At 42.6% G+C, this 17,496-nt stretch overlaps 1 protein-coding gene across 2 annotated transcripts in view; it reads left to right on the plus strand.

The window, feature by feature from the left end:
* Positions 1-17,496, plus strand: part of PHF21B (PHD finger protein 21B) — a 207,360-nt gene that overhangs the window by 76,831 nt on the left and 113,033 nt on the right. For both annotated transcript variants that reach the window (XM_082257220.1, XM_082257219.1), the window contains exon 2: positions 5,780-6,064. In XM_082257220.1, the coding sequence (XP_082113346.1) occupies positions 5,780-6,064 (285 nt within the window). The remainder of the gene's footprint in view (positions 1-5,779; positions 6,065-17,496) is intronic.

Here is a 17,496-nt window from a genome sequence, read left to right on the forward strand (position 1 = left end):
AGACCGAAATGATATTTTCAGGGTTTGCATACACATTTTATAGTATTTTTATTGAGAATTAGTTTAAATACCTGAACTTGTCTTGATATGAGGGGAGGTGACTCAGCAAAATTTAATGTAAAGAGGCTTTTCGCCTTCCCAGGAGCGCTGTGACAGTGTATATTAAACTATAGGTATATAAAGGCATTGGTAAAAGGAGATAGATTTTAGCACAGGTTTAATGTTACCTGTGGCAATAACTATTCATAGATTAAATGTACTTGGTGCTTGCATACGCGCTTAATGATTTTTATAAAAAAATTTACGCTCCATTCACATTTGGCGTTTCGGGATTGCGATCTCAAAACACACTTCAATTGCAAAACGCAGGTACAGGTACCATTATTTTACCTAAAACGTGGTGCAGTTTTGCCTTGACTGTTGCGTGGCAAATTGTATCACATGAAGCTTGTCGCCCAAAAAGGAGCAGAAGCTTCTTTTGGGTGGCAAGCATCACGTGATGCGATAAATCATATGACAAATTGTGGCAAAACTGAACCGCGTTAAAAATAATGGCATTTGAACCTGCGTTTTGCGATTGTAGTGTATTTTGTTCTCGCAGGCAGAATCGCAGCCATTCTGCTGCAATCCCAAAACGCCAAGTGTGAATAGAGTCTTAATGCATGTATTCAGTAATTATTTTTTATTTTTTATGAAGGATCATTTAGCAGTTTTGTAAATAAAAACACAAATAAAATTTGTGACCTGGCAGTTTGCCATTGCACTCAAAATGAAGTGGGCTTTGCCTTTGTATGCTTACATTGTTGCATGTCGCTATCTGCTTTGTGTTTGATCGTTTGTCTTATCTTAATTACAGGCTTGTATAAGCAAACATGTCTGTGTGATTGCCTACATATGCATTTCAAGTGGCAATTTATTACCAAATGAATGGAGTAGTACATGAAACTAATACATTCTTAATTCACTTGATAAGACTAGAGAATGTTTATGGGTATGCTTGCTTGCTGGCTTTCTCGTTTTCTTTTGTTTATATTCCATATTGTAGTATTTTGGTTTTTGTATCATAGGCTGGCTTCTTAGATTACTGTGGGAATTTAGTAATGAGATATCGGCTCTTAAATTTTTGGTTTCCCTGATCCCAGTGGCCATTACAAATCTGTGTACATAACTGCATAATTTTTTATATTGAAACTGTGATAATTGCATTTTGCATGCAATAAATTTGACCAACACAAATAATATGAGTTTCAATACGCTGACCAAGTTGTGATTTTTAGGGAAGGTCAAATACAAGCTGCAATTTTAGTTAGAACACCTGTAATGGACACAAGCACAGGCCTCATGCTCACCATTCAGTTTGGAGGGCAGACAGACATACATTTATGATTCGGTTTCTCTTAGGGCTCATTCACACCCTCTGCATTGTGTTGCATTGCATCATAGCAGATAGAGTAAGGCCCCTTTCGCACATACGGTCCGTTCAGTTCATCAGTTCAGTCAGGTCATCCGTTTTTTCATCCATTTTTCATCCGTTTTTTTTACATCCACTACCAATGCAAAAACGGATAAAAAACAGACCATTTGTCCGTTGTCATCCGTTTTTCGTCCGATCCGTTTTTTTGACGGATAAAAAATAGGGCATTCATCCGTTCCAAAAAACGGACATTGACAGAAGCGGATGAAAACAGATGTTAACGGATGATCCGTTGTCATCCGTTTTTACATAGAGATGCATTGATGTCCGTTTTTCATCCATCAACGGATGGATGAAAAACAGACAAACGGACCGTATGTGTGAAAGGGGCCTAGGAGATTCAGAGGATGGGAGAGGCTGAGGTGACGATCCTTGTGCTCCACAAGTAATGTGTATTTTTCTTTGGTGATTGAAACATCCTAGGACAGCAATTTGATAGGACAAATCCTCCTTTATTTGTGTCTCCACCCTCTCCCCCTTTTAGACACTGCAGCTTATAGTTGGAGGGTTTCAGCAACAGAGGCAGTGCTGTCAGTCCAGAAAGTAGTGGGCGGGACTAGGTGTGAACAGGCGCTGATTGACAAGCTACAGTCTGGTGAATCAGCAATGACAATGCTGATAGGCATACCCCCTGTTATACATATTCATTCCACTGTAGTAAACGCAGGCAAGGCCTACAAAAGGGTAACCACTCTGCTCTGAATCCAGGAGCAGTGCAGCATTGATGCCACACCAACATAAAAAGCTTCAGTAGGTGGATTACACTGGCAGTATCAACAGGTATTTGAGGGAAATAAGCTGTCCATACACTAATCGGAATTCTGCCTGACTCCGTCCCTTTTGATCAGTGTGTGGCATCCCTGACTTGACAGAGGTCAGTTATATAATCAGATTCTGTGTAAGGGCTTTTTCACACGTGCGGCTGTAAAAGCAGGTGGGTGAACTGTAGTTTACCCCCCACGGCTACTCACCTGAATTCTAACATTACAGCTTGACAGGGCTCCACAAATGCTGTTGCTGCAATGCTTACGTTTGGGACCACCTGTCACCTGTCATTAGGGCCGTACTGCAACCGTGAGCCACAAAAGAAAGCAATTCACCCTGAATTACTTTTTACAGGGCAGTAAGCATTACCATCAGTGTGAAAGAGCACTTAGCCCTCGTTTACTTCATCTGAACACGATTTCGTAGCCACAGTTCAGTCCAACTTCGGGGGCAACTTAAAAGACTTCTGTGCGGGTTCATGCACAGAAGTCTATTGAAGTTGCCCCCGAAATCGCCAAAAGTAGTGCACAAACTACTTTGGGAAATTGGGACGGTGCCTACAATAGGCTGCGATTTGACCTGCCAAATCGCACCGATGTAAACAGGGGCTTAGGGATATGTCAGAATATTTTCAGGCAATCAGCAGCTGCATACAATATCCATGCGGGAGGATTCCTCCATCAGCCTCATCTGTGTTGATGGAGGAATCAGTTTTTTTTTTTTTTTATTTCATTCAGCCCGCTGGCTGAGCGAAATTATCGATAGTTGGCCGTGAATTTTCGGCCAACGTCCGATCGGCCGATTTTCGGCTTGTTAGTATGATGCTTTCGACAACCGACTCCGACTTTTTGGCCGAAAAAAAATCTGGTGTGCAGGCTATAAAATTTTTGTTGGCCGTCAACACAACGGCCGATTTTCCGTCAGTCAGTACAGATTTCGGCAGAAAAAATCTGATGAGCAAGACTGGGCATGCTCAGAGAAGAAAAAACACACGGAAAGTAAACCAGCACATGACATCACTTCTGAAGTAGATTTTTGTTGGCCGAGAAAATTTGTGCGCAGTCTACAGCACATTTCAACCAACACAACAACACTGGACAAAAGACGGCCGATCGGTCGGCCGATAATCGTTGCGTGTGTACGAGGCATAAGCCCTGGTTCACACCAGTGCGGCTTTGAAATCGTGCTTCTTCAGAGCAACTTCAAAGCCACAGATCAGTGTAATTTGCAACTCCGGTTTCATTGTGGCTTACAACCTAATTTAACAAAAATCTATGCAAGTTGCAATGAAATCAGAAAAAAGTAGTGCAAGATCCACATTGCCGCTGCGTCATGTCGCAGCGATTTGAATGCTTCCATTGCCGGAAATGGGGTAAAACTTGTCATCCGATCTGGAAATGTCAAATGGCATGACAAATCCCCCCCGGTGTAGACGAGGGCTAAGCAAAAAGTGCTGAGATACCTATAATTTGGTGCTGCTGCACAGAATTTTTATAAACAGCTCTACTTTAACAATGCTGCTAGTTTTGGCTCATACTATAGCATGAGTCGAAACATCTAGCTCTGTGACTGGATATAGCGTGAAGAGATTGTCTAGGTAGGTCTTCAGGTTGCTAAGGGTGCTCATAGATATAGTTGTGTCATTGGACCTATAGGAAGAACATGGAAAGTCAAGTTCTCACCCCATAAGAAACTGTCGTAGTTTACCTCTGATATCAAATAGAAACTAAAAAAAAATAAAATAATTTAGGTGGACTAATTGTACTTTAATACACATCTCATTGTAATCTAGTGTTACTGGTGCTCCAATGTTTGTTTTATCTTAAAATGACTAATGTTTTATCACTTGTTTTTTTCTGGTTGTCATCCTTTCACTATTTGTGTTAATCAAGTAGGAACAGGAACGTCTGGTGATTACTTGTTTTACGTATCACAGTTTAAAGAACACATTTGTAATTTTGTACAATTCCTAAATTACGACTGGGGTCCAGGAAAGATTGCGGTCAGCCGGTGTGTAATCAAGCGTGCTAACCTCCTGCTGCTCTGCGCTGCTTGAATAATATGCACAGTGCACAGCACTGATGAAATGTATGTATCACTCTGATGTACAAGGGAAAAAAGACATCTGGATGCTTCACGTCGTCCATTGAGGAAAGAGAAAATAATATCACAGATATGAATGTACAGTGCGAGCACAGGGTGAATAATTCATACTAATTACACCAAAAAAGAGCAGTTTCTTTATCAGCAAAGACATCTGTGATGACTAAAGGCTTGTTTTAGTGTTTCTCTGAAGCCTGACTCAATGCGATTTAAAGCCTAATTCTACTTTAATGATAATTTAGACGCTGAAAGAGTGAAGGTAGGCATAGTGAGATGATAAAATTTGTTAAAAGCATTTGTTACCAGTTTTGTTCTGTCATGTCTCTGCAGGCTTTTGAAGTATTCATTGCCCCCCAGTGGGAAATGCTTACATTTTGCTCATTGCCATGGTTTCCTGTCCTGTCCCCAGTCTACCAGTTATGGTTGCTTACACATTCCAGAGTCTCTTTAGTACCCACATGGCAATATACACTATATTCGTAGCACTCACAATAAACACTTCAACAGCCTGTGCCGACATAAGAGAACAATATAGGAAAAAATAAGTATTTACAGATTTGATTATTCAACCGCACTACCTCACCAGATGCGAAAATGACTTGGAGAGTGATATTTTAAATCATTTTTTTTCTATCAGTTATTTCCCAGGCTTCTTTTGTAGCATTGTCAGCCAATAAATTAATTTTGCTTGGTTTACATTCAGTAATAACATTCTTCCATTCTGGTAACAAAGCAAATAGGTAGATGAATTTTAAATGCCCTTTTTTGCACCGTGGATAATCCCTTATTAAATCTGCACAGCAAAGGTTTTAATAGAACGCTAGATGCTGCAGTAGATTTCTTCCCAAAATGTCAAATGAACCCTTTCAAGTGCTTTGTAATAGCCGCGTATTTTGGTTTTGATTTTTTTTTTACCTAGCTTGAAAGGAGGAAAAAAAAAAAAAACAGTGATGGAATAGAAAAAACAAACGTCCATTATTTTCCCCAATCAATGAGACCACAGGGAGATGTGTATTCCTGGTTGTGTATCGCATGATCTCCACAGGCAGCGCAGCAGGAACAGAGCCTCTTGTAGTTAGCAATAAATACAGCGAAATACATGTACGAAAATCAGAATCGCCACCTAAATTTGCCCGGTTGGAGCCATTTCATCAGGAGGACGCATGCTGTTGTACGACGTGGCTCTCTGTTTCCTTCTGTGCAGGACAAGCTGTCTGAATCAGTTCTTCTCTGTTCTGAGCATGGAATCTTAATGCAACTAATGGAGCCAGATGGTGCACGCTGAATCTTTGCAGCAGTGCCCCTTTGTCCCTGTGATTGCTCTAGTAGGTGGTGTAGAAGGAGGTGCCTAGAGACAAGTAGGAGGGTGCTGGGTTTGTGTCTGTGGCAGGTTACACTCACCACTTTCTTTCTGTCTTCTGTTTCTTTTCCTGGCAGAAGCTGGCGGTCCGGAGCTGTCCTGTGGGGAGTGCCAAACCGATCCCACTTATCAAGGCACCAAGCAGTCAGGGCATCGCCATCTCTGTGGTTCCGGCCAAAGCCCCCGTCACTATGGTGACTGCACACCTAAATGGACAGAAGACGGCGACGGCTTCGGCAGCCTCGGCAAACAGCGCCGAACCCCCACAGACTGCCCCTATTAACTTACAGACAACCAGCAAACTGGTGGGAGGAACCTTAAACATGGCAGCGAGAAGAGGGGCAGAAATGCCCCATGCACAGGTAAGTTGGATTGATTTTTAAAAGTTACACTAACTGTGCTTTGCACTTGATTGTTTTTTATTTTCTTTCCAAAGTTTGCATATTTTGTCTAAAGTGCTTGTAAAAGTAAAAACTTTTAGAAGTGTTGCTGCAGTTGATCTGCTTTTGCTTTATTGAAGTCAGGAAGAAAGTTTAGAAGAATCTGCTAGTGTAAAAAAGTTAACTCTATTAAAAAAAAAAACTTTTTGAAGAACTCTTATAGCAGCAGATTGTATCCAAAGATAAATCTGTTCATTTAAATAGTTGGTGGCATTTTTGTGCAATAAATTATTGTATTTTAAATGGAATGTTTCTGGTTTTATGTGAGAAGTAAATTTACATCTATACTGGCAAAGCAAAATCTATGTTTGGTGAAACGCAAAACACAGTTAAACTGTAGTTTCTAATTGGTTCTAAGCGCTACTACTTTCAAAATGGTGCTAACAGTTCACTGTTTTGTAAATCTTCCCCACCCCACATGGCATACACAGGAAACAGCTTTGATTCTATTATTAATAATAGTGATGATAATTACATATTTTGTGAGGTTGCCCATCAAGTTCAACCATTAGAAGAAGATAAACCTGCATCCACAGAACCCTTAACCTCCGGTGGCCCACGCAGCGCATATTTAAGCAGAAAACAGCGTGGCTTTAATGGCCACACGCCACACATATGTGTGCTCACTGCACACTCTCAGCACAGAGACCAAGCTGTCAAAGACCTAGTCTCTAGTAATCACAGCAATCACAATGGTCACGTGATGAGGCAGACCTCCTGGACCCTCCCGAGGTAATAGTCCAGTTAAAGGGTTGACAGGGCTGGGCAGGAAAGGGTTAAATTCCAACTCTGGGGCAAGAAAAAAAACAATCTTTGCAATGGGTCAGCGCTATACTACATGGCATAAATTCTCATTAAGTCTAGGTGTAAAACTTTATTCCTCATGCTGACAGACTCCCTCCTTCTGTGCCAAGGGTCCCCTGAAGAATCCTCTTTAGGGTGCTCTCAAATGCGTGCTTACCTCCCCGTATACAATGCAGGACTAATAGCCCTGCATTGTACATTATGACGCAGAGGGACTGCCACCCAGAGCATCAGGGAGAAAAGGAGAGCGCTGGAGCGAGCAATACAATAAGTAATAAAGCCACTTCTTCTCCCTCCTGAGATTATTATTATACAGGATTTATATAGCACCAACAGCTACGCAGTGCTTTACAATATAAAGGGAGACCATACAGAAACAAAAAAATTAAATACAAGAGAGTTAGGAGGGCTCTTCTCCTGAGAGCTTGCAGTCTTATAGGGAGAGACAAGTGGAACAAAAGTTAATACCTGTGGAGGAAGAACTGCTGAGAGAAATAAAAGATTCAGTCATTAGCTGAAGGCAGGATAGGCTTCCCTGGAGAGATGAGTTTTTAGGGATTACCTAAAGTGGCCAGAGTTGGAGATAGCCAGACAGATTGAGGTACAGAGTTCCAGAGGATGAGAGAGACTAGAAAAGTCCTTGAAACAAGCATGGGAGGAGGAGACAAGAGAGCTAGAGAGCAGGAGGTCTTGGGGGGAGAGGACGGGTTTGGTGATATATCGAGACAAGATTGGTAATGTAGATGGGGGCAGAGCTGTAAATGGCTTTGTATGTTGTTAATATTTAGAATTTCTTTTCATTGGGAGGAAGCCAGGGGGGGGAATTGGCACAGAGGGGTAGCGGGCACAGAGCGGTTGGTGAGGTCTGGCAGCAGCATTCGTGATAGACTGAAGGTCTGATTGCCTGATTAGAGGTAAGCCTATGAGGAGGAAGTTGCAAATAGGCAATGCCAGAGATAGCAAGTGACGGAATGAGATATAAAGCATTTAACCCATGAAGTGCATTGGGGTCAGGAGGCAGGCCTGCAACAGGTTTTTTAATTGTTTTCCATTACGGAGCTGGGCTTTATCTCACAGTTTTTCCTGGAGGCAAAATCCTTACAGCTGAGCTCCATACATGGTTCTTATTGCATAGTTACATTGTCCCAGCATGGACAAAGTTGCACCAATGTAACTATGAAATAAAAACCATACATAGAGTTCAGCAGGCATTTTTCAGTTTAGTTATTTGATAATAAAAGCTCTGATTTCTTTACAGCCCAACACTCACCAATCTGATTGAGCCATCTCTTTTAGATCTACCAACAACTATGCAGCACAATGGCCTGTCTGATTGTATGTAAATTGATTGGATGGTTTAGGAAGGCCCTTTTATTACTTAGTTATGGTAAATCTACAGTAAAATTGATGGAACAGAGATTGTATGATCAGATTGTACCATGTAACCTAGTGGCCCTAAGTTTAGGTAAAGTGATATTAAAGTCAAACTTATTTTTCTTTAAAAAGCAACAAACATGTTATACCTACCTGCTCTGTGAAGTGGTGTATCACAGAGCAGCCCCAAACCTCCTCTTCTCGGGTTCCCCCGGTGGCGCTCCTGGCCCCTCTGTCCTGCCTGGTGCACCCAGAGCAAGTAGCTTGTAATGGGGTCACCTGAGCCAATGGCTCCAACTGCTGTCTCAGCCAATGAGGAGGGAGATTCCCCGGAATCGCTGGATTGTGGTGGGGCTCAGGTAAGTATTGGGGGGGGCGTGGCTGCTGCACAGAGAAGGTTTTTAGCCTTATGCATAGAATGCATGAAGGTAAAAAAACCTTTAGCCTTCACAGCCACTTAAAAAAGAAAAGAAAGATTAAGCTCTAGGGACATTACTTACCTCCAGTGAGATGTGTCCCTTGTATTGCTGTGTCCTTGCTTAGCAGAAATCTTCCTTCTCCAATGACCAACCCCCACCGTCAGTATCGTCTGGTGCGGCAGGGGTTAATAGAACTAAGGGAGCTGAGACAGGCACTCATTAGGAGAGTCTGACTATGCCTCCCCTTTCCGCCCAGCTTCTCCATTCATAGAAGCCGTACCACAACTCCTATGATTGATGCACTGTCAATGAATGGAAGGGGCGGACCTTTTAATCATCCACCCATCCTCCATTCATGGATAGTTTCTCATTCATGGAAGCTATAGTACTGCTTCTATGAATGGAGATGCTGATAGTTGACACTATTGATGAGTGCATCTAATGGCTCCCTTTGTGCTATTAACTCACGCTGCACCAGAAGATTGTGGGGGTGGGGCATGGGGGGAGGAAGATTTTTGCACATAATGTAAGTCTTTACCTCATGCTTATTCCTTTTTTTAAGTAAACTTATGCTTAAATAAACTAAAAAGTAAAAGCTTATTAACCCTTAGCAACCAATTAGAATGTTCTTTCATATGTCTTGCTGCTGCAAGCAGTACAAATGTTTTATCTGAATGGTTTCCATTAGTAGGAGAACATTATTTTCCTTAAAAGCGGTTTTATTAAATGAAATGAAGACAATGGTAAGCTGCTATCCTAGTGTATTTGCAGTTCAAGTCCTTGTTTCTAAATAACATTTCCCTTAAAGCCTACAGTTTTACCAACAGCATTCTAAACCATATTGGACCCCCATGTTCTATTGAGGAAATAGGGTTATGTTACCCCTGGCTCATATACAAAGTGACGATTGTGTGGAAAGTATATTGGAGAAATAACTTTTTCATTTAGCCTGATCACTGTCCATTCACAGAGGTATTTGAACAAATCATTTTAGTAAATGAGTATTTATGAGCTATCTATATCATTATTTACGTTGGATTTTTCAGTTTCCTTTTTGCCTTTCTTTAAATGTCTTATCATGTTGCATTTGTTAATTTTGCTCTCATATTGACACGTTAGTAATTATCCTCGCGCTTTGTGTGGTAGTAACAATGAACTGAGCATTTACATTGCATGCCACCACTAGAGGTCATTTTGTATATTCAGTCAGTCAGCTATAGAAAGGAAAGTGTGATATCTCTTCATTATACTCCTACCTAATTGGAGTTATTCTTTCTAAGCCTTTCAGAAAAAACTTAGTCTATTGTGATCATGATTTGTGCTTATTTTGTCTATTATATGCTTAGTTAGTGCTAGTAGTTTTCCCCATCTGGTACAAAATAGATATAATTACGATGGACTTCTGTGCTGCAGAGTGAAATTGTGATCCTAGGCGGGACTGGATTGTATTGATTTGTATTATCTGACCTACATGGGCCGCCAAAGAATTTGAAGCTCTTTAATACATTACACATAAGTGTACAATTTTCAGTGGACAATGCATGTCGTATATTTTTGCTGCAGATGGTAAAATGCTGTGCTATTGGTGGTGTTCCTGTACGTTACTAGCAAAGATTGTGTCTCTAGGTGCTTGCTTGTTTTTTTTACCTGTTACTAAGGGCTCTAGAAGGATAAGTGCACTTTCATACAAAAGCACAGTGCTGCAAAAGTTCAAGTGTGTACTGCACATGGTGTGTTTACATCTCTGCAAAAGGGACGAGCATCTTTGCAGGGAATAAGATGGGGATGGAGGGGACAGGGGTGGAGGGGACAGGGATGGAGGGGACGGGGATGGAGGGGACGAGGATGGAGGGGACGGGGATGGAGGGGACGAGGATGGAGGGGACGGGGATGGAGGGGACAGGGATGGAGGGGAGGGCGGGGTTTGTGCTGGAATGGTATATAAAGAATATTGGCCTTCTGGTGATCTGGGTAAAAGTGCACTTATCTTTTATATAGGCCAGTAATGTTATGATTATTCTGAGATGGAATTTTTACATTTGAATACAGTGTTAGACTTCTCATGTCAATGATTCCTAAACACAACATAAGGGATTACATGTAAATAATCTCGTTCCCTACATGCTTATGCACATACTGTATTTTCCTGTGTTTTCAACACAGATAAAAGGTGTTTGTGTTAGGCTCCATGTACACGGGACGTTAGAAAAAACGTCCTGCAAAGCTATTTCTGACGCCGGGAAAAAGCAGCTGTTAAACGTGCTTTCAGTAGCTTTTTCCATTTGCGTTATTGCACGTTTGGCCACGTTGCTTTTAGCAGCGTTTTTCTGCCTCCATTCAAAATCAATGGTTCCCTATGGTAACCTATTGATTTGAATGGAATGGAACCTGCACTGTGAGAATCTTGAGGGGGAACTCCACGCCAAGTGGGGGTCCCCCCCAGGTTCCAAACCAGGCACTTCGGTTCCGGTATGGAATTTGAGGGTAGCCCCACGCCGAAAAAACGGCGTGGGGTCCCCCCCAAAATCCATACCAGACCCTTATCCGAGCATGCAGCCCGGCAGGCCAGGAAAGGGGAGGGGACGAGCGAGCGGCCCCACCCCCCCGGACCACACCAGGCCACATGCCCTCAACATGGGGGGGTGTTGGTGCTTTGGGGCAGGGGGAGCTCTGCACCCCCCACCTCAAAGCACCTTGCCCCCATGTTGATGAGGGTCTGCGGGCAGGGGGCTCATCAGAATCTGGAAGCCTCCTTTAACAAGGGGGCCCCCCAGATCCCGGACCCCCTCCCTATGTGAATGGGTATGGGGTACACTGTACCCCTACTCATTCACCACATAAAAGGCAGTGTATGGAAATAACGACAGGAGACGTTTTGGAAAGTTTATTAAAAATCTTCATCCGGCTCTTCTTGTGTTCTCCTCTCCGGGGTCTTCTGCTCTTTTGCTGTCCGCTCTTCTTGTGTTCTCCTCTCCGGGGTCTTTTGCTGTCCGCTCTTCTTGTGTTCTCCTCTCCGGGGTCTTCTGCTCTTTTGCTGTCCGCTATTCTGCTGTCCGCTCCTCTCTTCTTTTCTTCTCCTCTCCGGTCTTCTGCTCTTTTGCTGTCCGCTATTCTGCTGTCCGCTCCTCTCTTCTTTTCTTCTCCTCTCCGGTCTTCTGCTCTTTTGCTGTCGGCTCTTCTTCTTCCTCCGGTCCTCCTCCGACGACGTCTCCGGTGATTATGCCGGTCTCCGGTCTCTGCAGCTTATTATATAGCCATTAGGGGCGTGGCCCCCGATGACGTCATCGGGAGGCCCCACCCCCTCATGGCACAGATTTTTTCCCATTTTTGGCGTGGAGTTCCCCCTCAAGATTCTCACAGTGCAGGTCGCGCCGCAAGTCGGATCCGACTTGCGGTGCGACTACCATTCAAATCAATAGGCTCCCATAGGGAACCATTGATTTTGAATGGAAGAAAAAAAACTTATAACGTCGCTGAACGTAAATTCATCACGTTCAGTCACGTTTAGTCACGTTCGGCCGCGTTTCTGCGTTTGAAACGCCGGGAAACACACGTTCGAACGTAAATAATTGCGTTCTAAAAAAAGTCCCTGAACGCAACTGCCTGCAAATGACTGTAAACGACCATGTGTACATGGACAGATAAGATAACATGGAGCTGCATTCAGGGGCTTCTGAAAAAAACGCTCCTAAATGGCCATTTCCAGCGTCCCGTGTACATGGACCCTTAAAATGCTAAACGAGAACAGTTTATACTAAAAAGGGCCTGAGTGACATAGACTGGATTTTCACCGTTCTGTGTTCATGCAGCAGAAATGATATGAATATGTGTAAGTGTGATTGGGCCCAAGGATTTTCTTTTTTGTCTTTCTCACTAAGCTGCAGAGAATATAGATGAATCAGCTACATAGAAAGAATGGAGATCTCTACTTGACATGCATTTTCATGCAGCAGATTGCAAGAGTTTTGCTGCATCAATAAGGACTAGTGCAAATAGGCTATAAACCTGTCAGCATTTGGCTCATCTTATATGTAAATAAAGCCAGAGATAGGCAGCAGGATCTGATCATTTCTTTGAGGCTACATTCAGATCCCTGCATTTTTCATGCAATGCAGTTTCAATGTAGTAGGTTTTGGGTGTGTTTTATACATTAATTTATTTATTTATTACAGGTACTTATATAGCACTGTCAATTTTTTGCAGTGATTTACATATATATATGGTACATTCACACCAGTCCCTGCCTTCAACGAGCTTACAATCTAAAGTCCCTAACTCACAGTCATACATACACATACTGGGACCACTTAACCTATCAAAATGTTTTTTGGAGTGTTGGAGGAAACCCAGATGGGCACAGTAGTCACATATTTCTGGTAAGCCCCCAAACGCTGCACAATGGTGGTATGCTTTCCTATTTGGGATCTTTAGTTGGTCTTGAACTATTTCTGCTGACACTTCTATATTAAGCGTTTTAAAGACTTTTTCTCCCATGAACTGAATTTGCCTTATTCTATCCACACACATATTTTGTTTGCTACTCTTTTTATATACAGTAATTTATGTGTATGGTCACTGAAGCGCTGCACGTTTGTGTTCCTACAGGAAGAACATGCAAGCTCCATGCAGGTGGTGCCATTGTTGGGATTCGAACCAACAACCCTAGTGTGGCCACTGTGCTCCCCATTTACATACATTACTGCCAGTCTCTGAGGAAGGTACATATTGTTTAAAATAAAGATACAGTTTTTTTTTAAACTTGCACTGCAGCAAATGATAAAAAGCATAAATGCACCCTAAACACGTTTTGGGAAGTTAGGAGGCTCCCTGTTTTAAATGATAACTATGTCTAACTGTTAGCTGTAGCAGAACATATAACTGCGGGAGAGTGGCTTAATCATTTGCCTTCTGGGCACTTTCATCCCCTTCCTGCCCAGGCCAATTTTCAGCTTTCAGTGCTTTTGCACTTTGAATAACAATTGCGCCGTCATGCAACACTGTACCCAAACTAAATTCTTATAATTTTTTTTGGTAAACAAACAAAAAAAGCCTGAAAATGTTAAAAAAACAAACAAACGTTTTTATTTGTTTCTAAATTTTGTAAATAAGTATTTTTTTCCTCCTTCACTAATGTGCGCTGATGAGGCTGCACTGATGGGCATTGATAGGCTGCACTAATGAGATGGCACTGATGAGGCTGCACTGATAGGTGGCACTGATAGGTAGCACTGATATACACTGATAGGCGGCAATGAGGGGCACTGATGGGCGGCACTTATGGGCCCTGATAGGCGGCAATGATAGGCATTATTCATAGGCACTGACAGGTAGCACTGATGGGCACTGACAGCAGCACTGATGGGCTCTGATTGGCACTGGTTGGCAGCACTGGTGGGCACTGATAGGAAGCACCGACAGGCGGCACTGACGGGCAATGATAGGCGTTATTAATAGGCACTGACAGGCAGCACTGATGAGCACTGATTGCCAGCACTGATGGGCGCTGTTTGGGCTGCACTGATAATCAGGGCACTGGTGATTAGTATGAATGTCCACTGTGTGGATTTGCTGGTTATCAGCTCTCCTCTCCTTACGCGCTGTCAGTGTGAGGAGACAAATGCAGATAAACAGCAAATCCTGTTTACACTATGATCAGCTTTGATTGGTGACAGCTGATCACATGGTAAAGAGCCACTGTAATTGGCTCTTTACCACGATCTGTGATCAGCTGTGTCCCAAGGACACATCGATCACAGATGTCGGCGCATGCGCGCTGCTCGAGAAGCGCAATCACGGGAGGACGTCATTTAAAGGCTCTCCTGGCAATGTGCGACCACGCTGTAGACATCATTCAGCTATAGCCCGGTCGTGAAGAGGTTAATAGCTCTGTTCAAATCCCAACTAGTTCACTGTTTGCATGGAGTTTGCATGTTCTTCCTGTGCCTGCATGGGTTTCCTCCAGGTATTCCAATTTTCTACCCCACTCCACAGACATGCCGGTAGGCTAATTGGCATTTGCCTAAATAATTCCTAGTATGTCTATGTGTGTATCTATGTATATATCATATGAGTTAGACTGGCCATACATTATAAAATTTTCTTATTCAACTTCCTTTAGATTTACCTTCAACTGTGTGGTGCAAGGGCCTGCCTTATTGCATACAAATCGAAAGTGTTTAGGTTTGACCTAATATTATATGGTTTTGGTAAATCTAAAGGAAAACTGTAGAAGAAAAATGTATTATATATGGCCAGCTTTAGGGACCTTAGATTGTATGTATGCTAATTGAGGGCAGAAACGGATGTACAGTAAATGTTTAACCACTTCCCACCCAAGGATGTACCTGTACGTCCTTGGGTTTCAGTGGTTACACCGGGATAATGGTTGCAACTACAGGTATCATCCCAGTATTATTGTTTGCAGCCGGCGATTCCGATGCAGGCAGAAGTGATCTGAGTGGCTAAATAGCCACTCGATCCCTTCTGTGGGTGGCGATGGCTGCCTGGTACAGAGAGAGAGAGAGAGGAACTGACGTCGATCCCCTCTCTCTGTAACCCTGGAAACGAGTATTCGTCACTTCCGGTTCTGCCCCTTTGTTTACCTGGCCACCAGCGGCCAGAGAAGCAGCCGATCGGACCGATCTCGCTGCAAAATCTCTCCATAAAGAGGACTTGTCACGGACCTTGTTTTTACAAGGGATGTTGTTCATGCCTTGTGATAGCAATAAAGTTTGTACAAAAAAAGTAAAAAAAATTTTTTGTATAAAATAAAAAAAAAAAAAATTTAAACGCCCATGTCCCACCCTGCTTACGTGCAAATGCGAACGCATACACATGCATATGTATATGGTGATTGCACCACACGTGTAAGGTATTGTCACGAACGTCAGAGCGAGAGCAATAATTCTAGAACCAGATCGCCTGCACCACTCTAAATTAACCCGTAAAGACGTTTAAACCGTTGCCTATGGAGAATGTTAGGCACTGTATTTTGCCGCCATTCTACGGCCAGATGCAATTTTGAAGCGTGACATAATAGGTATCTGTTTACTCAGCGTAACATCATCTTTCACCTTGTACAAAAAAATTGGGCTAACTTTACCGTTTTGTTTTTTTTTTAATCATGAATGTGTTCTTTTCCCCAAAAATTTGTGTTTGAAAAACCGCTGCGCAAATGGCGTGTGACATAAAAAATTGCAACATGCACCATTTTATTCTATAGGGCCTGGGCTAAAAAAAATATATATATAATGTTTGGGGGTTCTAAGTAATTTTCTAGCAAAAAAAAAAGTAGATTTTTACATGTAGGAGTGAAGTGTCAGAATAGGCTTGGGACGGAGGTGGTTATTATGTAAAATGCTGCGTAAACTGTCAACGCTATATATAAGCATATCTCGACCCTACCTGTCCAATTTTTTTTTCAGACCAATCCAAACTTTGTTGCTGGTTAAAATCATTTCAGATAGTTACCTGTCCAGTGGTGTCTTGCAGAATCCGCTCAGAATTCTGCCCCCGCACCTCCATCTTCCTATGGGATGTCACTGGGAGGCCTGCTTGCTTTTCCACGTTCAGTTACCGGGCTTCACAATAATGTGACACTAGGCCCCTCCTTCTTTCTCAATGAAGCACTATGCCTCCTGGGATATGTGAAGCACATAATCCAGGAGGCATAGTGAGCAAATGCATGTCATTAGCCTAGGCGAGTGATGTATATGAGTCGGGGGATGGGCTGAAGTTTTTACATTAAAAAAAAGGCTACGAAAAAAGCACGCTTTGTATGTAGAGGAGGGAGGAGGGAACTTAAATTTGTGCTGCAGTGACACTTTTGTTGAAGGCCTTTTGATGATTTGTTATGGGTCCTGGTCCTCTTTATTTACAATTGTCTTCCTTTGAGCACCCTTACCTATAGATGACTTTTCTTATCCTCATGTTTGTGGCTTCAGCAGAGCTTCCGTTGTTGGAGAGTATCAGGGAAATTTTAAAGGGTTGACATCCCAACTAGCTAAATGATTTAGTGGAGCAGAGATGGATTGTGGATGCAAAGCACAGCTCCATGATTAACGTATTGGCCGTGGATCATCAGTTCCATATTTTTCAGGCTCTGCCAAATACAAAATCCGGCACAAGCGTTTCTGAGCAGATTGTTTGAATATAAAATTGTGCGTGGAACAAGACAATTTAATTAAATGGAATTAGTAATTAACAAACGTTATGAGCTACTTTTGAACCTTCGTCATGTTTCAAGTTTAGACCTGCACAGGAGTGTCAGGATATGTGATGAGGAGGCGAGCACAGGACTGCGATAGGTGCTATATCTGTATGATCACATGAACTGTTCCCTGCCATTGGTTGGCTTTCCATGGCTGCACCCGTCATCAGATAATGGCCCATTCACATAAGCAGGTGTGCGTTATGCTCTGTATAAAGTGCCCTCACTGGTGTACGTTGTGTATGGGCATCGTTACAATGCATTGCATGGTTTACTTTTTTTATTTGATTGAAATGTGACAGAGTGACACTTTATTCATCCCTATGCAACACAGCGCATCACAGAGTACTTCATACAAATGTGACCACTTTGTGTTGGGACTGTGTACGACAATGCTGTTTAACACGGCACAACAGTGCTGGTATGAATGAGCCCAAAGTGATCAGTTTATTGCAATAGGCTAATATATGCTTACTATGAGTTCTGGACAAATCTCTGAAGCCAAATAGTCCTGGGTACTATGGTATCATCCCACACTCCAAAGACAT

The sequence above is a fragment of the Pelophylax lessonae genome (assembly GCF_965119305.1).
Source record: "Pelophylax lessonae genome assembly, chromosome: 4".
Classification (NCBI taxonomy): domain Eukaryota; kingdom Metazoa; phylum Chordata; class Amphibia; order Anura; family Ranidae; genus Pelophylax; species Pelophylax lessonae.